This window comes from Nymphaea colorata, chromosome 5, assembly GCF_008831285.2.
Source record: "Nymphaea colorata isolate Beijing-Zhang1983 chromosome 5, ASM883128v2, whole genome shotgun sequence".
NCBI lineage: Eukaryota > Viridiplantae > Streptophyta > Magnoliopsida > Nymphaeales > Nymphaeaceae > Nymphaea > Nymphaea colorata.
Window position 1 is genome coordinate 22,086,554 of NC_045142.1, and position 24,901 is coordinate 22,111,454.

At 37.5% G+C, this 24,901-nt stretch overlaps 2 protein-coding genes and 1 long non-coding RNA gene across 6 annotated transcripts in view; 1 reads left to right on the plus strand and 2 right to left on the minus strand.

Annotated features, from left to right (window-relative positions):
- The first annotated feature begins 1,606 nt into the window (after positions 1-1,606).
- Positions 1,607-4,544, plus strand: LOC116253830 (protein NETWORKED 3A-like). Of its 3 annotated transcripts, XM_050077974.1 has the most exons (4): positions 2,004-2,114; positions 2,196-2,348; positions 3,089-3,209; positions 3,629-4,544. In XM_050077974.1, exons 3-4 carry the CDS (start codon positions 3,113-3,115, stop codon positions 4,318-4,320), a joined length of 789 nt encoding a protein of 262 aa, XP_049933931.1. In that variant the 5' UTR covers positions 2,004-2,114; positions 2,196-2,348; positions 3,089-3,112; the 3' UTR covers positions 4,321-4,544. The 3 variants fall into 3 exon arrangements, with proteins under 3 accessions (XP_049933929.1, XP_049933930.1, XP_049933931.1); XM_050077972.1 differs by lacking the exons at positions 2,004-2,114; positions 2,196-2,348 and adding an exon at positions 1,607-1,957; XM_050077973.1 differs by having other exon boundaries at positions 1,999-2,348.
- A 1,689-nt stretch (positions 4,545-6,233) lies between these two features.
- LOC116253831 (uncharacterized) lies at positions 6,234-7,873 on the minus strand. Its single transcript, XR_004172549.2, has 2 exons — positions 7,439-7,873; positions 6,234-6,708 (listed from the first exon to the last, which is right to left on the minus strand). It is a non-coding gene; the product is annotated as an uncharacterized LOC116253831 (long non-coding RNA).
- A 3,443-nt stretch (positions 7,874-11,316) lies between these two features.
- The window catches only part of LOC116255101 (serine/threonine-protein kinase RUNKEL), a 34,658-nt gene continuing 21,073 nt past the window's right edge, over positions 11,317-24,901 (minus strand). The window contains exons 1-10 of one of the 2 annotated variants that reach the window (XM_031630853.2): positions 20,747-20,880; positions 20,544-20,633; positions 19,015-19,067; positions 18,792-18,867; positions 16,832-16,893; positions 16,687-16,765; positions 16,495-16,554; positions 14,716-16,374; positions 13,710-14,576; positions 11,317-12,859 (exon numbers count right to left, since the gene is read on the minus strand). In XM_031630853.2, coding sequence (XP_031486713.1) covers positions 11,714-12,859; positions 13,710-14,576; positions 14,716-16,374; positions 16,495-16,554; positions 16,687-16,765; positions 16,832-16,893; positions 18,792-18,867; positions 19,015-19,067; positions 20,544-20,633; positions 20,747-20,794 — 4,140 coding nt within the window. In that variant the 5' untranslated portion in view covers positions 20,795-20,880 and the 3' untranslated portion in view covers positions 11,317-11,713. Of the gene's footprint in view, positions 12,860-13,709; positions 14,577-14,715; positions 16,375-16,494; positions 16,555-16,686; positions 16,766-16,831; positions 16,894-18,791; positions 18,868-19,014; positions 19,068-20,543; positions 20,634-20,746; positions 20,881-24,901 lie in introns of those variants that run through there. The other variant, XM_050077770.1, reaches the window with a different exon arrangement.

Consider the following 24,901-nt stretch of genomic DNA (forward strand, 5'->3'; position numbering starts at 1 on the left):
GATTTTTTGTTGGTTATGAAATTTGTTGTAGACCGTTGTTTTTCTTGAAGCTTTGAAGGTTGAATACCTACCTACCTACCGTTCCATATTGATATTCACTTCTTCTCTACCTAATGGGACTTTGAACGAAAAATAAAAATAAAAAAAGAAGAATTCGATGCCTACTGGATACCATCTGCCTATAATTAAAAAATAAATAAATAATTTATAACTAGAGCCACATTTCTCAAGAACTATCAAATAAGAACTTCACATAAAATTTTATTAACCTGCAAAATGAAAAACGTTACTTAAAACGGTAAGAATATAGTTTAGGAATAATAGGCAATAGTGAAAAATATTGTAGCATGAAAGTTGTTTCACCCATAAGAGAACTGAAACTTTTAAGTACAAGATCTGCTTTCAATACCTCAAAAATACTACATACCCTGTGTTTCATGTTGTTAAGTTGACACTCTATATATTCGAAACAAAAATTGGATGCCTTACCTTGCAGCATAGCATTTTTTGGATTACTTTCTTGAAATTATTAAGCAATAGGTAATACCAAAATTGAAATTTTTTCAGAAAATGACTAACAAAAGCTGGTAAAAATATTTTAAAAATTTCTAAAAAATAATTTTTTCATTTTCAATTATATTTTTGTTGAAAATTATTTAGTTTCATATTGAGTGCGGGTATGGATTTAAACGGGTCAGACCCAAGCCAAAACAAGGTTTTGGGAAGCCAACTTACTTCGAATTTGATCTAAACTAACCTGGATTGGGTTCAAACTCAAACGTACGTGCGATTGTTCCAGATCTGTGCGAGCTATTGGATTCAGATCAAGACCCGAACTGAAATGTGCACACTGCAATACCAAAATCTCAATTTCTTCGGCAAACTCAATAACCAGTAAAACCCGACCCATTATAACACTGGCTAAGGAGACAAAAAAAGGAGTGATTAGCAAGTTCATAAGCTTTTCTCCATCACATAATACTCATGCTGAAAATTTTCTGTTAATTATTTTTTAGAGTTAAAATTCTGTTTGGTTTTTTTAATTTTTTATAACAAATATAACTTTTTAGAGGGAAATTTCAATCGTTCCACGGTTCAAAAACTTTCCTTTACAAAAAAGTTTATAATTTTAAGTAAGACTGAATATTAAACAATATTTTCTAAAAAGCAAATTTTTATTTAATTATTAAGATTCTTGTACAATATAGACAGTATAAACACAATGTTTACGATACTAATTTCTAAATAGAATATCAATATTAAGAAAACTCATTTTCTAATATCAAGTCACGTCAATGCAAAGATAAAAACAAATTTTCTAATACAACAATGAAAATTGTCTTTTATTTAGAAAAAAAAAACATAATAAATGCCCATGTGACCATAAATGCCCGGAATAGATAAAACAAATTTTATGAGCAGCCATAATTATTTACAAAAAAAAAAATTATATGTTTATTCAAAAATCCACTCGACTCGCCTACACGGCCAACCGAGTAGTGGTGTTTTCGACATTAACTAGAAAATGCAGGTCAAGAAATGACAAAGTTAGCGGGGCCCAAAAATTTTCAAAAGTCGCCAAAAAAACATTAAAAAAATGACATGTTTCCGTTGGAATTGGAGCCACGCTTCTTCCGAAAAGAATTCAAAAAGGATAATCAGTTAAACTACCTAAATACCCTCACCTTTTGCTGAATAGACAAAACGCTCAGAGGAGAATCTTGCGGTGAGAGCTGGACATTATCGGCATGGAAGGGGATGTGCGTGTCAATATTTAGAAAGATAAGCCCCTCGCTGGCAAACCGGCTTCTGTTCAGTGTTCAGTCCTCACTCACTGAGTTTTATGTAGTTCTTCCCCGGAGCGATAAATTGATATAATAGCATCCGATTTCTGGCGTTCAGGCAGCGTCTCTGGAGGAGAAGAAGCGGGCGGATAGGTCTGCGGCGGAGCAACCAGGTAAGCACGAGCTTCTCTTCTCGCCGGAATCCGGGCTGTGATGGCTGGTTTCCGGCGGTTCATATGATGCTCACAGCTACTCGTCGGTCCATCCCTTTCCAGTCCCTGCATTTTGGGCTTTTAGGCGTAACGGAAACCCATTTGGTTTCCGCCGAAGGTATGGCAATGACGGTAACGCCCCTAGGAGTGACTGTTTAGAGTTCTGTAAGCCGTTTACTTTTTCTCTGGTACCGTTCAGGTCTGAGGAGATTATGGTCATTAGTCGTCTTCCCTACCTCTAGTTTCTTGCGATTCCGGCCGTCGGAAACTCGGTGTAAGGCCATTTCTGGTGTTTGGGCGAGCACGGCCGACTACCTGTAATTGAAGTGGCTAAAGTACCCCCGTGAATTTGGTAATGCAGATTGTCATATTCTCTTGCTCCGTCTCCGGTGAATCGTTAGCGATACGGGAAAATAGTCTTTGATCGGCTGTATCGGGTTAGCCGGTACGGTATTTTCCGGATACAACTTTATTATATGATGTTTTGGTAAAAGGGTGTAAAAACGGGCTATGTTGAGTTCATTCAACGGCAGTGATTCTAAGTCTCGGTGACTGACGCCAATGATCTTTGCTAAAGAATACGGCTGATCTGAACCGTATCGGCGCCTTTTGGCCAACAAAAATTGGCCTGAGTCGGTCCTGCTTTTTGTTTAAAATTCAGCTGATACGAGCTGGAATGGGCGATTCAACACATATAAGCGGACACTTCAGCCTAACCCATGTCGGCGCTACGTCGTCTCGGCGAGCCGATGGGCCGATACGTCCTTTTGTTGAAAAAACCGATGTCCTGATTGGTATTTTCCGGTCAACATGTCTTCTCAGCCTTCGTAATTACAAAAATGCCCTTACGGCGCAGGGATCGCCTATCATAGATCCAACTAGCCGTTGGAGAGATAAAGCTTAGCAGGAAGAGCTGCCTACCCCACTGGCCGTTATGTAATAAACTTAAATTGGCTTTTGTAACACAAGAGGCCAATAGTTTCTTGTGATTTTTAGAATCTCTCGATCTCTCTTTTTTTTTCTTTCCTTTGGTGTCACTGTTAGTTAATTTCAGAGCCTTTTTAAGTGTTATTCTGTTCTTTCGTATTGCAGGTAAGCATAGATCTTGAGGAGGTAATGTCAACGATGATGCTGAAGAAGCCCTCTTACTCATGGTGGTGGGAGAGCCACAACAGCCCAAGGCAGTCTGGATGGCTTCAGTCTGCACTTTCAGGTCAGCCAATGCCCATTAACAGTGTGTCTGTGCAATCGGTTTCTTAGCTCTAGAGTTTTTTGGAAAGATAACTACATTGTTTGATGTGTTATTTTCCACAGTAAAGAGTTCTGTTTTACCCTACGTTTTCTCGTGTTTGACTCTGCACTTGTGAGTTTGTGATCATTTATGACTGGGAATGGATTGGCATTGTAGCAATTTACAGAACAAAATTAAGATGGCATCAGAATGGCCTTTCCCAGATTCTTCTTGATTTCCAACCAAAATGTCAACTTCAAATTACCATTTTCAACGTATCTAGAATCTCCTGTTTTGACATCGAATCCATGGCGTCTGTATGATAAGTCCTGAGATCAAATATGTTCAGATGTACAAATCCCTCTTGACACTGAACTCTTCCATCGATCACCAATCTGCAGAACTGGACGACAAGACGAAAACAATGCTGAAGCTGATAGAAGAGGACGCCGATTCGTTTGCACAGAGAGCAGAGATGTACTACAGGAAAAGACCAGAGCTTGTGGGCATGGTTGAGGACTTTTACCGCTCCTACCGCTCGCTGGCCGAGCGCTATGACCAACTGAAATCCGATATGGTTAACAGGGCATTTGTGCATTCTGGTTGGTCACTTCCTCTGAAGAACAGCAGCGGCACAGACAAGTCCTCAGAACAATGCGAGTCTTTCGATTTAGAAGATTCTGAGGTGGATGACCCCGAACCAGAGGAAGAAGATGCAGAAAATAACTGCTACAGAAACCATGAAGATTGTCAAGAAGTAATACAGCAAGGAATTCAAAGCACAGACGATTATGGTGGCAGAATTGAGAATCAGATTGAGCTGATGAAATTGAGAGACGAGGTTGCCAGACTCAGGGAGGAAAACAGGAACCAGAAGGTCGAGATTGCAGAGATGAGTGAAAGGAAGAGGGAAGTGATCAGGCAACTTTGCATGTCGATTGAGATCATGAAGGAGGAGAATGCGGCACTGAGAAAATGTACGAAAGAATCAAAGAAGTGGGGGGTTTTGGAACTCCCAAAATTTAAGTGGGCTGTTCCTGGGAATTTCTTTAGTGGGATCTTTGTTTCTCATACTAATCTTGTAGCTCTGTAATTGGTGACTGCTTTTGAAGATACGAAACTGTGTGGCTTTCAGATTAGTCAGAAACCAAACCAGTGACCTCATACCGGTAGAATGTTATATTCAGAGTGTGTATGCACTAGTGATTGACCTATTCTTTGAATAATTCATGTACATCTGTATTGTATTTCTTTGTAGTTCCATTTAATAATCTTTGTCCTTTGCTTGAGCAGAAAAAAATGTGATTTACTTCTCCACCACTTTCTCTCTCTCTCTCTCTCCCCCCTTTAGAAAGGCTCTTATATATACGTTGTAAAGAATCAATCTTATAGAAAAGCTTACATGTATACGTTATAAAGGATCAATCTGTACTGATGCTGAGAGAATTGCAGAAAAGACAGACAGACGAAGCATAATTTTTTAGTTCAGAACTCTCTCTCTCTCTCTCTCTCTCTCTAGATATATATATATATACATATATCCAAGCCTACAAATTTGATTGTAAGGCGGGCTGGTCTAGTGGAAATCGACTGTTCAATTACCAAAATCTGATGTAGTCAAGGTTCTCTTGGTGTGAATGGCTTAAAATGCATCAAATTTTGCAAACTGAGAAAACTTTTCTTTATTAGTCAAAAAACACATAAAAGCTTTTATGATGATCTTGAGCATGTCTATGCTGTCAGATGGAGTGAAAACAAGGAACATAAATTGAAAGTAGATTAAAACATACCAATGACTTTACTGAATGAATTTAAATTATTTAATAATAAGTAGGAAAGCTAGACCTTTGACTTTTAAAAGATGAAAGCATTGATTGTTTTACCTCTCTTCTTATTAAACGTTTTCTTTAATATCTGATAAAAAATGAAACAAGTAATTCTTGCCTTTTCATAAAATTCACGACCTAGTCAGCTCTTTCATAAATAAGAAACATAAATTCGTAGGTGAACTGTCTGCATCGCCCAGCTGCTCCTTGCACGATGAAAGCTTGGCATCAAACGGCCAAATTGCCAGCAAAATTGAATAGTCAGCTGAGTCTTGGCACTTTCTAGTAGAGCCCACCCTTCCAATTGATCCAAATTCGCTTGTGTTCGGTAACATCTCCCTGGACCTCCCAAAATGCAAAAAGTCAAATTGGGCCAAGGAATGAGGCAAAGCTGTTCTCGGTTCGGTTCGGCTTGGCTCGTTAATTCACGTATCTAGATGAACCTCATAATGGACTGGGTTGTTCAAGCTGCACCCACGTACCAGTCTTAAAGCCATATGGTGGTGTTTGATGCCCTATGGGTGCAGCATTGCTGGTCGGGTTGATGAACTAGCGAAAGTTTGGTCGTTAATTCAATTTTTGTTGGTGCTACTCCTGGATATGTAACACTCTAGTTAATGTATTGTTCTCATCCAGGTTCTAAAGCAACCTTGAACCCAAGAAGTAGGGGAAACTTGACCTTTTTAGAGTACCTATCCTCTAAAAGGGTGTTTGATAGCCTAGTACCTTAAGGTTAAGGTTGAAATGAAGTCCATATATACGACACGAGATCTATTGTTTAAACAAACAGGCCATCTCAACAGTGAGATCTCGTATCCGCACTACACTACATGTAGGGATCAAACGCCGGACATGTGGACCAGAGACTTTAATGATTAGACATGTCATGCATCTCAGATCTCGCTAGCAAACACACCCTAAGACCAGGTGGACAGCTGTTTCTATGATCGAGTTTTATACTATAAAATATCTACTTACTTTACCAACTTCACTGGGACCCGACTCTTGTATGTATGTTAAAAGGGATGTCAGAAACAGTAACAATGTCTTATTGTTTTATGAATCTGTTTCAAATATTAACAAGTGTCTTTTGCATGCATGAATGTATCCCAATGTTCTCCATTACCCTTGCTTCATTCTCTGAGAATAGAATGTGTATCCACTCATATAGATATGCACATTGATAATATGTATACGGATATTATATTTTCCACAAGCAGTGGCGGAGCTACATGTGCCCAGACGGTCCCACAAATTTTGTTTTATTTACATACTGGTGCCCTCAACCATTTTGTTATTTATATATGAGTATCTCTCAACTCTAAGTTTTTCCAAAGAGTCTAAAATTTATCAGCCAAAAGTTTCTGGCTCCGCCATTGTTCCCAATCCCCGCCAATCCCCGCCAACATTGGACCATAGCGCCAATAAGCCGACAATGGGCAAGAATAGTAATGGAGCCATGCTGTAGTTAAAATCAGTGTGCCCAGTATGACCTGGTGACAGCAGTATAGACTGTATAGTATCCAGCCTGACTGGGCCCAGGCCAACGCCTTTCTTCAGACATGTAGGCTGCTACCCGGACCGGCCCAGCCTGGCCCCAAGTCTCCATCCCTCAGTACTGGCTAGATTCATTCTCCCCTACTGAAAATCCGATTCTTTTAAAAGAAAAGTACAAATTCAGAATTTGAAAGGATAAAGACAGACATGAGACAATGCCTTAGAAAAGAACAATCTTTCATGAATAGATTGCCAAGTTTGGATTGAGCTAATGCTCTGTCTAACATTCATAGTTAAATTTAAAGCCGGATTTTACTTGTCAAATTGTAGTTCAATTTGAGCTCTTGAGCTTCTTCTTTCAGTTTCTTGCTACTGGCTCTCGTGGGTGTTGAATTTCAACTGCGTTTATGGATTTGAGCCATGAATCTGTTTATTTGGGACCTTTGGATTTCAGGAAAAAATTGAATGATGAATTGTCTTATGGTCTCATAGGGAAAAAAACATCATAATATTGTAAAACAAAAAGAAAAATGAACTACCCATCACCCTTTTGATTTTAACAATTTCCTTCCCGATTTACTCCATAAGCTCGCAATTTGAAGTTGCAAGCAAATAAAACAAACAAACATTTCTAGATGTGGGAGAAATTAGTAGAGTAGATTCACTAATAATAATGACTAGTTCAATATACAACTTTGCTTTAAAAAACTTGTGAAGCACAAAATTACAACTCAAATAACCCACCAACAACATTAAATCACAAATTGTCAAAATTTGAAAGCTTAATCCACTAATTACTAATTAAATTACACAAATAATTTACTATTACAACAAAAATTAATGCAATGCAGAGAGAGAGAGAGAGAGAGAGAGAGAAGAAGACCCTACTCCTCATACAAGCCATTCTGGCAGCAAAAACACGACCACGCACAAGATACCCCAGGTTATGTAAGTGGGTCTCGGGAATGTCTCCGTGACGGAGGATGACTTGGCCGGAGACGACGTCGGAGAGCCCACAGCGTCTGGGTTGGGGGGGCTCAAGGTGGACGGAATCGTGGGCCCGTCGGAGGAAGAAGAACCGCCGCCGCTGCCGCCAGGAGCGGGAGAAGGCAGTTGGGGAACGATACCATGCGGAGGCGCGGCAACGGGAGAGCGCGCCGGCGAGGTCGAGGGCGGCGCCGCGACGGTCGCCGATCGCGAGAGCGTGGCCGTTGAGAAGACAACGGCCAGAAAGATCGCCACGGCCACTCCCTTCCCCGCCATGGCCTAAAATTCCCTCTCTCTCTTGTTCTCCTTTTGTTTCCCCTGAGAATCACGAGGGAATAATGCATGGATCATTGGGGCGCTCGGCTGTATAAATGGAGAGATGGAGAGTTGATCGCACGGTTAAGAACGTGCCACGCGTCTGCGCCGGATGAATAGAACATGGGTCTTCCAGTTGGCGGATTGGCACATGAAGGACAAATTGGTCTTTTTTGTCGTTGACTATTGAAAGGACGATATTGCCCTTTATTTGTTCCAAACAAAAAAGAAAAAATGTATAACGAAAAGCTCATGGTTTTTTTTTCCTGTCTAACGGTTCATCCAGTCACCATTGAATTTTATGACACTTAAAAACAAAATTGTTTTAAAATTTTAATATAAAAATAAACATTTTTTTTTTAATCATGTAAGAACCTGATTGCTTCTGTCCCTAATGCCAGATTTTTTTATTAAAAATTCATGAATTTTAGAAATAATAACGATGATCTTAAACGTATTATCCGCATCCTCACAATTTACTAGAATGAGATGGATTTAAAACAAACAAGTCGTTTCAGGAAAGCAAGGGTAAATTGGTCATTTCAGTGAGAAGAGCAAATTGATGCATGATTTACGACGATTATTGGAGAGGGCCGTTTGCACAATCATTTTTTCAACAAAAGCACGTGAGGTGCGTTCGGCCAAATGACAGGAGATTGGATAACGATGGACTTTGGATGCTGTCCCCTCTCCTTTCCCATACACACACATTTTTCCTTTTTTATTTTCGTTTTTTTTAAATAAAGTAAAAGTTACTCACATTTTTCAAACTTTAATTTCACTTTTATTGAATTATTTTAACTGGTTTTAAAAGTTGAAAACAATGACATGACCAGTCTCAGGTCTCTAATTCGAGTCGGATGGCTACCAGGTTTGCGCTGCCAGCTGTTTTTTTTTTTTTTTTTTGTAGTTTTTTCTATTAAAAAAAATGCACCACAAACAATGAATATATCCTTTTCTGTCCCTCTATGGTTAAGGCTTAAAAACTATCATTAAAAAAACAATGACATTAGCAATGGTTTATTTATGCTGAAATGATTGTCTTAACTACTATTTATGGTCCTTTCAACAACAAACTGTTAAATTTTAGCTGTATGTCAAAAACCTGGCAGTGTTGACTTCCCTATATTATATATTATGAGCGAGTCAATCTTGTGAGATTCGATGTTGAATCTATGAAGTGGTTAAATTTTAAAAATTTATCGCTAAAAAATAATTATTACATTGACTGCAGGAATAGTTTATAATGCCAAATGATGGTTCAAGTAAGTTGTTGCAGGATGGCAGACGATAAAAATTAAAAATATGACAGCTGAAAAATAATCACCACAGGAGTACTAGTGGAGATATAATGCTGCACCAATTCACTGTGCTTTAAGTCATGTTTCATTGCCGTTTTTAAGTTTTGTTGACCGGAATCCAACATCGGCATTCTCCTCTACGTAAGAGAGAGAGAGAGAGAGAGAAATTGGTAGCATTATTTGGTAGGGGGAACATACCAGAAAGCGAGAGAATTCATGTTTTGAAAGAAACTCCAACTCTGCCCCAGCTCGAGTCAAGTTTGATTTCGTTAGCTTGAGTTCGACTCGGCTCAAGCTCTTAAAACTCGAACACGACTCGATTAAGCTTGAGCAAAAGGTTGTCTCGAGCCAATCCAAGCCATTTCATTAAAAATTTATTTTTTAAAAGAAAGAAGTGGTGCATACTCATTTGAGCAATCTATTTTGAAACGTATTTTATATATTTTCTTTTTCGATCTTAACTGAGTTTAATCGAGCTTACCCCATTTAACTCGAGCTCTACTCGTTTAGGTTGTCGAGTTCATTTCTGAAATCTAACTCGATTCGTTTAATAAACAACAAGTCGAGTTCAGGTGGAGCCCTAGTTTATCGAGCGGGTTAACTGGAACTCGTTGAACATCTATTATTGAGTGGCACCCATCAAGATCAAATTGACTACCAAACTTTCAATACCCATCAGTCCAATCATTCTATGATCAAATATCAGTATTTGATTGTTTGAGATATCCATATTTCCAAATCAAGAAGAGGAAAAGACAAACTTCGTTGATACAATTTTTCCGGGAGTTGGTGGACACAACTCAGTTGAAAACTCCCGTGAAGGCAGCGGTCAACTTCAAAACTACAAACTCGCGTAATCTAAATGCGAAAAGCATAAAAATAAAAAACTTGTGAAATAGTTGTCAGCTGCTCCGGATTTTGATAAGGCACGCTGTCTTATTAGTTCAAACCATCAGATTTTAGTTCCGAAATCATGAACGAAGTGTCGCCGGAAATTGGCGGAGACTGCGCTGGCCTCTGTCGCGGTTATCGCCTGAAATGATGGGAGAGGCTTTGAAATTTTATGCCGTTGGGTAGAGCCGGCGGACCAGACAAGACCAGTCAAGCGTGGTTGGCAGTACAGTTGGTTGTTTCTGATTTGTGAAAAGTTCACAACCGTATCAATTTGTATCAGTTTATTCAAATTTGGTGGCAAATTTTGTGGCAGAGTTCGACTGCCATATTTCGACTTTTAACTATTTCTAAATATGTAAATTTTAATAATTTTTTTAGATTTTTTAGAAAATAAAGTTTTTCAATGTTTTTTTATGATTCATTCAGCTGAATCAGTGAATCGGCCGAGTCATGGACTGATAAAGCACTTGAATCTTTCCAGATATAATCAGGATTTGAAAAGTGTAAGATCTGACTTTTGCTTATAGTCGAGTCGGATCCTTACCTGATTTTCAAGTCGGCTCTAAATTTGGATACCTAAACAGTGTAGCACTTTTAATTAAGATTTATATTATGCAAGTTAAAGCAGCATCACCCAAACCATTGAAAGTAAGCCTGTTTTTTTTATATTATGATGGCTTCAGCTCTCTTATTAGGTAAGAGCTCTCTTATTAGGTAAGAGGATGAAATTTTGTCGATTTTCACAATATGTACTGGATAATGAGGAACATAGCTTTCCCAAGTTTGGTAAGATGTCAAAATAGTAGAAAAATGGTAAGTGTCCGAGTGAAAATGAGAAAAACAAATAGACCGCTTAAGTTCTAGTTGAATCCAAAACAAAATGCGATATTATAAAGTGAAAATGATTTACAAACTCAAAGAATTTTATTTCGAGGATGAATTTGCAAGTAGAAACCGTTTTTCTTTTGACCAAATAATATAAATAAATAAATGTCCGTAGAAAGATAAAGAATGAATGCATTATAAGGAACTCATATGCTATCAGGCGCTGTTGTCAAAATTGGTTTTTGAATCTAATTATTTTTGAAAAGTCAAAGAATTGACCATTTTAAATTGAACCCGATGGCAATTAATTTTGGAGCACATGAATTGCAAACGTGGAATTTAAACGCATCAGAAAATTTGGCATGTCAAAAATTAGGTTGGATTATTTATACGGTTCAACCAGTTGAATTAAAGTAAATTAAATAAGGAATAGAATACCAATAATTGGATTGAAGGCTGTGCATTTGAAAGTGAAACCATCTCACAAAAATCCAGGCCATGATGAAGGACATCTACAAGATAGATTTCGCAACAGTACTACTATTACTCTCATCTAGCAGTCTCTTGGTTCTCCAGCAAACTTAAAGTACACAATTATTGCTATACATAACTGATCGGCCACGCTGATACAAATAATACACTGGAGTGTGGCATCTTACTGAATCAGGCAGGCTAAAGCACTCGAAACAGCTTTTGCAGGTTCTGCCATTCAATAATTTGGGCAGCCCCAGCAGTCCAGCATCTAATACGGCAACTAGAAATTCGTGGATTTTCAATAAGATGAATTTAAGAAGTGGGATTGACTGTAGACACTATGCCAAAAACAAACAGCATGTAGAAGTCATGCACAGCGAGGAAGGCGACGTAGCTCCAAACATGCACCTGAAGCAGCATCCGCTATACATGGTATTGTTGAGCTCCTTAGATTAGAAGCTAGAGTTTCAATTTTTGTGATCTCTGCTCCTGATATGGAGAGTATCATTGCTTGAGACCGGTATTCCTGGCATGCCAAACTGAGGGCATGTAGTAGCCTCTGCAACACTAAGCCATATACCCCCATCTCTGGACCCTGACAACGGAGACAGCAAGATTCAAGGACAGTGGTCACAGTTGAAGCGCTAGTAAGTAGGCCAGTGGTTGCTTCCCGAGCAGCTACCTTTAGCAGCAGGATTACACATTCTGATGCTAAATCTGCAATATTGGCTTCATTGCTTCCACTAAGATCTAGAAAGGCACTCATGTTGCAACCGAAGTCAGCTATATCTCCAATGCATTGATGCTGATAAAATGAACCAATAGCTGCAGCTGCATCATTTACAAGAGAAAGATCTTTCATTTGGTTAGTTATCCTGCCACCACGCCCCCGCATAATGAAGGCCTTGCAAAGACCAAGTGTTGGTTCAAGAAAGTCTTCCATTTGCTTTGCATTCACAAACTCCAGCAGATTTCCTATTCTCCTGACAACTGTCAACTCAGAGAGAATCTTAGTTTCCATTTCAGGAGCAGAGGCCAAAGATAGACACAGCTTTACATTGTTGACATTTGCACAAGAAAGGTCGCTAAGTAAAAATTCAAAGCACTGAGAAACCATCTTCAAATGTAGTATGTCTGACACTTGCGCGAAATTAAATTCTAAAAGCATGACCAGAAGCTTCTGCGCATAAGCAGGAATTGGGTCTTCATCCTCAACTAGCATGGGGTAGAGAGGAAGAAAATGGGTCTCACAAATTGACTTCAGTTCCTTCCATGTTTGGTCATTTTGATGTTCTGACAGACTGGGCATCTCATTCAAAAAAACAACGATCAGATCAAATATAATTTTCAAACATAAGAACCTAGCATCTCCATCTTTGTTTCCTTTGTATAAAATAGAAAGGCTTGGAAGAACTTTGCTGATGAAGATCTCAGAATGTTCAAGAACTGTAGAAGCCTCCATTGTTACCGATTCGAGAACTCTCAGCAGTGTTATCTGGAAATCATCTTTTGCCTGTAATTTGAAAGGTAATATGTCAAATACATTACTGGAAGATATACCGAAACAAAAGGAAAGATAAAATTTCAAAAATGAAACCATAGACGGCAGCTGCACAGACTACCACACTGTTCTGAAGTGAACGACAGGGGTAAAATTGCCTAATTTTGTCATGACAAGTTCTTGAGATTCAAAATTTGACATAATCCAATAAGAGTTAAAGAAAATCCTAAGATGATATCTTCAAAACTCTAAGGACTTTCAACATGAATTTGTGCAGTGCATTCTTGGACATGTTTTTCCAAAACAAACCAAAGAGCAAGTTATTATGCAGATTTAAAAAGCCAAAGATAGGAACTCTTTAAGCACACCAAAGAAGAGCTGTTCCGATGCCATGGCCTATGAACAAATTGATTCACAAAGAGGCAGTGGTTTACAATTAACCAGAATCAGAATTTGTTTTGAGAATCTCAGTTTGCTAAATATTTCTCATATTTCCGGTTTTCCTTTTCTGAGGACGAGTAAGCTAACCACAGCTTAGTTGGGGATGGATTAAAATCCATTGCCAAGGTTCTTTATGGATGTAGAGCCTGTGGATACCTCCCTTTCGTACTCGGAAAAGGTCTTTTGGTGACTCCAGCTTTGTAGTAAACACTTGCACCCAAACTGTCCAGGTTTTAATAATATTGTAGAGCCCTAGGTTACACCTAGGTACATATAAAGAGCCCCTTAAACATATTATATCTACTCAGTCAAGTCATTAGTTGCTCCATTGAACACAAAAATGAACATTGCCAAGGTTCAGTTTAGGCAGTTTGTACTACATATACCAGCAGCAATATTCGCAATAAAAAACAAAGCATACCTGGAAAGCAGAAGATTCTACTAGCTTTAAGAACACCACCAGCTGCTCTAGCACCCGATTGTTCGCAACCATCTTTTTGAAAGCAAAACTTCCAAGTAGATGGAGAATGACAGAGAATAAATGGACATTTATTTTAGGATGAGTCCGACCAGCCATACCAGTTTGTCCATGCCTTTTACCATTATGCTGTTGCTGTATGTCACTAGCCACAGTCTCAAGTATTCCAGGCACCGTACTAGCCACTACTTGCACAAAAGCCTCTACACATTGTTGTACATAGCTGCCTTTTTCTTTAGCTAGTCTGTCTACAATTGACAGTAACTTTCCACTACAGAACACAGGCAGCCACCTACGGCCGCTTCTACAGAGAAGAGCAGCAAGAATGAACGCTTTGCCACGTAAAACTTCACTACCTTGCTCAACAAGTGAAATGAGGACAGGAACGAGAAGTTTGTCCTCTGAAAGAGACACGAGGTGCCTACCCATATTAGAGAACATGTGGCTTCCTAGCATCGCCATGTTTAGAAGATTGATACTGATTTGCTGCTCTCGAGGATTTTCTTTAGCAAGGCCAGATGTAATATCCTTGAAAGATAACTTATCTAGAACTGACTGAATACTTGGAGGACTGAAGCGAACTAGACGTACCAGACAAGATCCAGCAGTTAAACGAATACTCTCCTGCTTTCCCACAGCCTTAAAGATGTAACACAGGTTGGCTATCACTTCCTGACTAGTAAAACGGGCAGCCCAATCAGACCCTTGACTGCAAACATTTTCAATTGTTCTCAGAGCATAAAGCTGGGTGGTGTCGTCTTCTCCTTTTCGCAGTATGGAGGAAATTAGTGCAAAAACTGGACCAGATACCTGTATAAGGAATGGAAAAAAGAGTGACAAACAGAAAGTGAATAAATAGTCATAGACCTAAAACCATGAAAAGCATATGCATAAAATACAGAAGAAGGAAAGAAAATGTCAATTAAAGGTAATAGTCCGGTTATATAACCTGCCAACTGGGCGTAGATCGACCATCCTTTGCTGGAGAAGCAAGACCACCACAATCCCTTGAACAATTTTCATTTTGTGTAGCAATATAGAACACCAGTTCACCTAGAGCAGCCATGGCATATCTTCTCACCTTCTCCTGTTTATCTCCAAGACTATCTGCCAGTGCTCTAATGATTCCAGATGATGCCAAATCAGCTTCTATTGATGTCGAGTGCCGGATCAACAAGCCGATCACTGAAACTAGGTGAACACGAAGACCAGAAGCTTTTGAAAGCCTTAGCATCTTTACAAGCACCAGCATTATTGAGCTATTTGTTAAGATGTTAGCAGCATCTGGATGTGCACTCAAAATTTCAAGGTACTTAATTGTGTTCTGTTTTTCTGCAGGAGAAGCACTTCCAGTCAAACAGGTTGCAATGCGAGACAGAAGTTCATCCAACTTCTCTGGAGATAATTTTAAAAAGTCAGTCACAGGCATAACAATGAAAGGAAGGGGAGGCATTGCTTCTTGAGCCTTTTCAGTTTTCCTACTAGGCATTATTGGCCTGACAGAAAGGTCAGAAGGATGCCACAACACTTGGGAGAGATTATTAATTGATCTGGATGAATCTGAACCTTCAGTGGCTCCTGCTTCCATTTTATGCATCTCCAAAACATTTCGAGTAGCTCTTTTCTGACCTATGGCTGGTGTAGTGGTAGCAACTTCAGCAGGCAATGGGCATGACTCTTCTTCGTGGTTTTCCCCATTATCGGGTGGAAAGCTTGTCTTGTTAGGAGTTTTACTTAGTTCATCATCTTTTTCATTATCTCGAGGCAGCAAAGGCATTGGAGCATTAGGAAGAGGAGAATTAGCTAAAGATATCTCACTTTCATCAGAATTATCTTGTGCTTCCTCATCGTTGTGCTCACCAAAATCAAGCTCCATATCATTGTTTTCTATTTTCACATCATTATCACGTTCGGAGGCCTTAGGCAAAGGGCGTCTATAGTTTTCATTATCATTTTCTCTTTGTAAGTTTTTCTTTGCAATCCTTGAAAGCCTGAGAATATTAGCTCCCTTTGTTGTAGTTGAGGCATCTCTGCGCTTCTCAACAACTCTGATGGAACCTTTTGTCTGCAACTTTTTGGAGTTCGGTGGAGATTTAGGTGAAACTTCAAATGCCCTTGTAGCAGATACTGAGTTCTCATCATGTCTAATAGTTCCATCACGATGCTTTGGTCCATGATAATGAGATGCCTTCTGAGAAGGAGGTCTGTCAACATTCCTTTCAGATAGACAGGATTGCCTGGATTGGTCAACCATAATGTTGAAAGCAGGCTGAGGAGGAAGAGACAAAGGCCTGAACTTTGTTCTCCAAAAGCCATGGCCACATAGTTCAGACCACTGAATACGTTCAGCTGGATCCTTTACCAGGAGATGGTTCACTAAATTGCAAAAAGGTTTAGATGGATTATCAGGCAATGTTGGCACTGGGTCTGATAGAATAGATTCAACCAATGCAGTAAATTCATCTGCCACAAAGGGAGGTTTTCCAGTGTAGCATTCATACAAAACACAACCAAGCGCCCAAAGATCTGAAGCATAAGAATGGACTCCACCTTCCTGAAACAATTCCGGTGCCATATAACAAGGCGTACCACGCTTTGCTTGGGGCAACTGACAGAAGCATAGGTGGAAATACTGTCAGAGATTTTCAAATTAACTAGCATTGGGAACAAAGCAAACTCATTATGGTGAATGGAAGATAATGTGAAAGGAGATAGTTAGGATACTAACTTGTGAAAGAGAACATTTTGATATATCACTAAGTCTTCTTGCCAGTCCAAAGTCGCACAACTGTAAACAGGCAATGTGTTGAATACTAATCAAGTCTCAGGAGGAATTCACGGTCACATTAAACACTGACTTTGATTAATAATACTAAGATGAATGCAAGGTAAATTGTGAACTCAACAAAATATGGATCACCTTGACACGCCCATTCTCATCCAGTAGGATATTTGACGGTTTTAGGTCACAGTAAATTATACCTTCTGAATGCAAGAACCTGAAAAGAAATCCATTAATTAAACAGGAACCTAATACAAGAAATTTCAGAGTGAATGGACATTACTGCAGTGCGTAGACAAGGTCACGACCAATATCATGTATAGATTCTTCTGGAAGCCGGCAATCCTACATTCCACAAAGCAAATTGGATCAGATATCTATAGTCAGCAAGCAAAAGAAATATCTAAGTTTTTTTACACCTATAGAAATGTCTAAAATATGTGTATAAAACAACTAAATAATTGATTAAGGTACTTTTCCACGAAGCACCAGAGACATAGATATCTTGCATACATGAAAAAAAAAAACGGATGTTAACAATGGAATCTGTGTAGTCAAAAGTTGATTATTGGTGTCAATTCTACACAAGTAATTAGATCTCCCACACTTTAAGCGCAGAACTTTTTGTGAAGTCTGAAATTTCCATCAACAGATTAATGAATGAGAGCTCAAATAATAGATGGCTTACGTGGCAGTAAGAAAAATACAAGCAAAATAACCAACAGTGGTAATGTTTAGATGGGTAGGAGTCTAAATATATGCCACCAATGACAATGACAATAACTATACCCTTGCAGCATTGTTGCACCCACACCCTCACCCTCAGATGGGACACCCACATTCATATTATACATGTTATTTGAAACCAATCTGTTCTTAAAAGATAAGATGCTACAGATTGATGGTACCAAGGAATTAAAAACAGGAATCTTAAAGACCCATATGTCTCAATGATAGGAAACCAAAAATAAAGTTCTTGGAATTGGATTTTGATGTCAAAAAGCAATCACATGGACGAACATGAGTATGGATTTTCTGATGAAAATGGTTTTCATTAGTGATGAAACCTAACCATTTGCCTTGCTACTTTGCTGATATACTTGACCTAGAAAACTAATTAGGTTTTTGGCAAAACGGCTTTTTTGATAAAAAAAATATATGAAACAAATGGGTCCTCAGTATGCATTCCAAACTAAGCATTCTAAAGCAACAAAAGTCTGTACATTCTCATCTCTTTTGATATGAGCCAACAAGAACTCCATGTACTTGTCTATGAAGTCAGCTTAGGACCTTCAAGCTGAAGGAGCTCAAAAGTTTATTATCCGGGTCCATTTCTTGGCATCCAACTCCAACATGCCTACACACACACACACACACACATATACATACATACATATGTTATATTCTTCTTCATTCACGTGAAGGTAAGATTTTTTTTAAAAAAAAGAGAGAAAAAATGGCAGAAATGAATCCATTACACATGTTAAGGAAACAAAATCAAACCAAAAATTTTGACAAAGAAATTCTTTGAGGGTCAAACTTACAAACAGGACAATCTGGCCCTGCAGATACATATAGTTTACAGTTTACACACATCTAAAAGATTTAATCAAGAAAAATCTTTAGCATTAACTGTTCATCTGCAATTGCAGACAAATGTCTCCTGCTGATATGACGGTAGCAATTAAGGATGCTGTATAAAATATGAGAATTTCATCACTTGCGTAACTGAGCACAAAAGATAGTTAAACAAGATTCTTCAGTAACAGGAAAATGGATATATGGAGGAGCCTGCAAGCAGTGGAAAGAAACCAAACATTGTGTTAGAAATCTGAAAAGCCAATATATCATTCTCAATTCAGTTGGAACTTTGTGGTTTACAGGCCAGACCAATATCCAGCCAGGACATTGAAATTGGCTAGTATGTTTTTCAGTAAAAAGAACATAACAATACTTTATATTTCTTATCGTCTATCGACTACATGAAAAGAAAGAAAAACATAAGACACATTCTTCCAAAAGTTCTAAATTAGCTAATGGCAAGACTTTTTTTTCTACATGAACAACATGTAAACTCTCTGCATGCTGCCAGCATCGAACAAAATAAAATAACAGGCTGTGTCTTCAAGCAGAAGAACCTGAGTGCAGGTCATAATACAGTATAGTAGGTATATAATGCATTTCTCGATGAAGTATTCAAGCAGAAATCTACAGTGAACATATCAAGAGAATAAGTAACTGACCTGTTTTAATAGAGTCATAAGATCTCCACCAACGCAATATTCTAAAACCAGCCATAGGTGAGCAGAAGTTTCATACCTGATATGCACCAAAAAAAAGACCAATTTCACTATAACAAAATTCAAGAAATAGAGAAACCAGTTCATTCTACAGCATTTGAATGATTATACAGGAAATTTCTCTCCATAGGCTGGAAGAAAGAGGGGATGCAAATTTGAAACTCACCACTCATAAAATTTCAGGACATTTGTATGATCCAGAGAATGAAGGATCCTTACCTACATCAACAATCAAGAATTCGTTAGGGAAAGAGTAGATATTTCGAAATGTATAAAATGCAAACTCGCTTGCTAAATGCTAAAACAGATTTAAGGCATAGTGAAACTTGGCTTGCCACACATCTCTTAAGAGTTCTACAATCTGTGAATCTCAAACAAAATGGGAACTGAAACTGCAGAAAAGTGAACAACCATCTTAGGTACCAAACACAATTCTTTAGCACATCACCGTCATACTATGCCATCAGAACAGAAAGTCAATATGGAGCAATTGAAAGTTTGAAACCACCTGTAAAGATTTTTAATATTTTTCAAGGACAAATAGATGGAAAAAACAACTGATTGCCAATGAGCAAATGGATTAACTTTCCAAAGAAACAAACATGACAACATTCAAATCCCAAACAGATCAAGCACAGACACACACGCTTACACATGTATATATAATGGAAACAATGAGAACTTTATGGTCTTTTTCTCTCTTTTGTTGGTTTAGTGCAGGTGCACTAGCACATTACTAGTATAAATCAATCTTGCAAGAGAGAAATACTCGATCAACCAAATTTAAAGACCATAAAAATCTCAAAAGGAGATGTTAAAACTTAGGTTTGTCTCACAAGTTTATCCCTTTTCTTCTTGATTCCATGTATCAAACCTTCCCCGCTATGAACTGTGTCTGTCACTACGATTGCTAATTTTGAGGCATGAAAAGTGAAAGCCAAAGCAGAAGCAGAAACTGAAAAAAAAAAGAAAAAAAAGAAAAAACCTTCCCTTACGATGAGTCCAAAACAGTATTGCTCTACCAAATGCAAGAAAAATGGGCCAAGATATATACTAACCTACCCCCACCACCTCAACAAAACCCCAAAAAAAAAAAAAAATAACTCGCTAACGAATAGCTTGCAGTCAGGAAGAATCGTACCCTCTTCAAGCTCTATAAATTGTGTGAATCAACATTACCTTACAAAGTAACCAACAATCATGTATAACTTTCATATTGCAGTCAAAAGAAATTCATAACTACTCAAATGAAGAGCAAGATTATGGAATTGTAGCGAATCTGAAACTGCAAGTATCCCTTATGTTCATTTTTGACAATCAATTTCCCATTAACTATGCAATTTTACTAATTTAGCTTGCGATTGTATACATGCCTGCTCAAACCTGCCTTTCCAATGTTCAAGACTCTACTCGAACGATCTAATCTCAGACAAGATATCGAACAATTTTTGTCCCTTAATCCCCTCCAGCTTGCGAGGCAACTCTTAGCAATAGGGTTTACGCGCAACTAAAACAACAATGGGACAACCACCATCACCGAACAAGAGCAGAAAGAACTAACTTCTACACCACTGACCTCATCAACTCGTGTAAATCACAAAATTCTCGAAGGAACCAACTTTGGAACCAAAAAGCAAGACACAAACGACCACTGGATGAACTGCATAAAGAGAAAAGCGTGTTTAAGGGCTCTACTTCCTGGATAACTTTGGGCCTCTGCGACTTATCGACGCTTTTAATGGCGAAATACTCGATGGTCTTCTTCTTCCGCCCTTTGTAGACGGTCTGATAAAAAAGAGTCAATAGGTGAGAAGGAAATCAATAACGAAAAACGATGAAGAAGGAATTGCCGGAGGAATCCGACTTTCCGGACCATTGAGAAGTCGAAGGAACATTACCGAATGCTTGCTCCGGCCGATCTCCTCGTATATGTGATACTGATTCATCTAGGATTGCGGGTTTCGTCAGAGACTGGAGGAATGAAAGGAAAGAGAGCATGGAATGGGATTTTACAGAGAGAGAGAGAGAGAGAAGGAGAGAGGCGGGAAATTTGGAAGAGATAGGGGCTTCTAATACTGTGACAGCATGAAAAAGGTTATAAATCAAGGCCACGGAATCTCGATGCCACGTATGGAAAATAAAATGAACAAGACACGTGTCGTGCCACCCTTTTGTGACTTCTTTTATAAATGAAACCCTGTGCATCCTCACTAACGAAATTTAAATGCTCTCAGTCTCAGGATCCAGACTCGTTTTCATTACGTTACGATAAATTTTCATCCGGGGCCCAACATTTAATGGTACTTTCGGAAAAGTACATGGAGGTTTTGAAATTTTTATATAATTCTTTTACTGTCAAACATGGACCACAAGAGTCTCGTTTCCTATCAAAGGCGCACCTTTTTATGTGAAAGCCACAACTAACTGGTTTGTGTTTGTTGTACGGGATCACCTTATATAATTTATTTCTTTTTGTAATTCTATAAGCTTTTTAGAAACAAATTTATTAAATAAATTACTTTTAAAGGGTTTAGGGGTTTAATTAATTTATTTTGTTTTGCTGAGGGCAATTTGAGTGTCATGGGCATAAGAATGGATAGGACACTCCTATTAGACATATTAAAAATAACAAATAATTATCAATGAAATATACCTTAAAAGTACAATTATAAAATAATAACACATAACCAGCATGTGTTACATCAAATTGTTTTTAAGAAACCATTGTAATTTATTTGTTAGTATCATTCAAAGGCTCAGCATTAGGGAGGTACTAGATGGGTACTTGGTACTTGACCTGATTCAAACTTTAAAATTGATCAATAACTTATTTTTAACCTTTTTCTCATATTCATATATTATTTGGTACTTGACATGTGTTACCATTACTCATATTCATATATTATTTTATATTAAAATATATGTTTAACTTTACATCCATCTCCCACTCTAAGTGCTTGTTTTGGTTTCAAGCCCTTTTGGCTTATGCCTCCTCCTCTCCTCCTCAATCCTCATTTATTCTTCTCATGTGTCTTCCATGTTGTAAGAAAAGAAAACCGGTGCTTGTGTTTAACTTATAAGTTGAAATGGAAAGTCTCTTCTCCATAAACATGTACCTTTACATAAACTTGTATAATATGTTATTATGAATTTGTGTTTTATACTGAAAGTTTTGGCCTTAATCAGGATCTATGTTTATGAACCACGAGTTATGAAACATAACTTGTTAGAACATAATTTGTTCATGATATTGTTACTGTGTTTTAGAGCTATTAACTCGTTGGACGAGTGACTGTGTAAATCCTTAAAAACCAAAAAACTATTGTAGAAAAGAAGTATCTGTTGATGTAGGAGGCCGTATAAGGATAAAGAAAGTACACAAACGGTGAGGTCTGAATGAGATGACATATGATGTTGCACATGGTATTCTATGAATGAGAAATCTCAAAAGTTTTCAAATCCAGGGGAACCATACCATGAACCTATTATGTTCTATTTTTTCTTTTTTCATAATAGATGTGTTACTTGTTCATAATACCTTGTTTTAGTAAAAGAAAAATTTTCAGTTTAAAACATAGACTTGTAAACAAAGGGTAGAGATGTATGGATTATGGACGAGATTGTGGGATTAAGGGACAAGTACCAAGTAGGCTATAGAAATTTGTTGATTTTCTACATCGTGTTTTTATACAATAGATAGTTGAAGTATTTTCTCCATACCTATTAAATTGTTTGTGTTATTATTAAATTATTAAATATTTGAAGAAATTTCTTAAAGTTTTAACTGTACTTGTTAGAAATTATAATTGCTTTCAATAAGATCGTAGTATGAATGTTTTAGAATACTTAAATTTCTAATTATACCAAAAGACTAAGAAGCTTAAAACAAGCAAACTTTACCGGTCAATTATTTTTCTACTTCATATTATATTTGTTTTATTTTCAAGTGAAAATAAGTGATAAAGAATATATCTACATACAAAGTTTAAAAGAAACCAGAACCTATTACCAAATACGGAAGGACTAAGTAGATATGATCCACCCAGTAGTTTTGATAAAATAATAGTCGGACAACTAAATGTTATCATTATTATAATAACAAAATTAAGTCAGAAAATTAGTCAACTCATTGAACTATAGGCAAAAGGCGAAAACCACAAGGAGCAAACTTAGAAGAACTAACAAAAAAACTAAGCAGTCTTAATATAGGAAATGGCCAAGTAAAGCATCCCCTTATTCCTAAAAGTATTGTTTTTTTTTTTTTAAGATGATGACTGCAAGAAATTCCTTTTATAGTCTTAGTAGAACCCTTAGTAATACTAATGAAATAAGACAAATAAATGAAAATTTATTGACTAGAATTATTCAAGTCCAAGGTCCTAACTCTAGACCACTGGAAGAGCTAATAGATGTAAACAGAAATTTAGAAATCTATAACAATCATCAACTAACTCCATTAATTCCTAAAACCTTGTATAGGACAGAGTTTTGGAATATAAACCCCCAATTAGTTAGAATAAGTCGAGAGGAAGAAGTATGTGTAACCATTGAACAAAAAACATCGGCATCGTAAGTCAAGATAGTATTAAACAATTATTATAAAATCAAAATAAGTTCATTCATCTTGGGTTAACAATTATAGCATTAAGGGATTAGCTAGGAGAAGTTTATGGATAAAAGTTCTAATCACCCTACTAGATAAAAGATGGGGAAATGATGTCTTAAAGCTATTGTAACAAGTATGGAAATTGACATGTCAGATAACAAAGAAATATTCTATTGTGCACCCAAGCTTCTGCTTAGCATAAGAAATCTTGAACAATTTTTAGGCAAAATAACAAATAGTAGTACAACAAAATATAAGATCAATATAAAAGCAATTATCGAATCCATGACAAGCAAATGTATAAGGATGATTAAGCCTATGGCTATATATCCCGAAGAATTAAAATGATTAGATTGAAATATTAATAAAAACTTGGAGATAAATACTAACAATAAAATTCCAAAGGAAAGCCTAATGTTTAAGAACCCCCAATGGTAGTGACACTGTAAGGTTTATAAACTATAAAGAAAAATAGCCAAATGATGAAAATGAACTAGAAGAATTTCGGAGTCAATCTTTATAGCCAAATGATGAAAATGAACTAGAAGAATTTCGGAGTTAAATTGAGGACTAATCAATAGAACATAATTGTATATTACTCCTTAAGGGACTAGACCAATCATAAAAAGATATCCTTAGGCTGGAAATATGATTATTAAAAAAAATTCAAGAAAAAGATAATTTATACATAGGCATAGTGGGAAATATTAAGGTCGGAATAAATAGACTAGATAAGAACTACATAGAGAAGCCTATAAATATCTCTAAAAACCTTATCAAAGTAGAATCCTCCGTTGCTACTACTGAACGAACACCACAAGTTTAAAACCCACAGGTGCCAAACCCAATATTGTATTTATCTGGACAACCTCCTAAAAGAGGATGTGTAGAATATAAAGATGCCTCAACTACAGCGAAGGGAGCTAATAATCTCAAGTTTTCAAGGATTGCAAAGAAAATTTTGCAGAGAGAAAATGATAACGAAAACTATAGACAGCCTTTGCCTAAGGCCCGTGAACGTGATAATGATGTGAAAATAGAAAACAATGATATAGAGATTGATTTTGGTGAGCACAACGATGAGGAAGCACATGACGATTCTAATGAAAGTGGGATATCTATAGCTAATTCTCCTCTTCCTAATGCTCCAATGCCTTTGAAGCCTCGAGCTAATGAAAAAGATGATGAACTAAGTGGAACTCCTAACAAGACAGACTTTCCACCTGATAACGGGGAACACCAGGAAGAGGAGTCATGCCTGTTGCCTGCTGAAGTTGTTACCACTACACCAGCCATAGGTCAGAAGAGAGCTACTAGAAATGTTTTGGAGATGCATAAAATGGAAGCAGGAGCCACTGAAGGTTCAGATTCATCCAGATCAATTAATAATCTCTCCCAAGTGTTGTGGCATCCTTTTGACCTTTCTGTCAGGCCAATAATGCCTAGC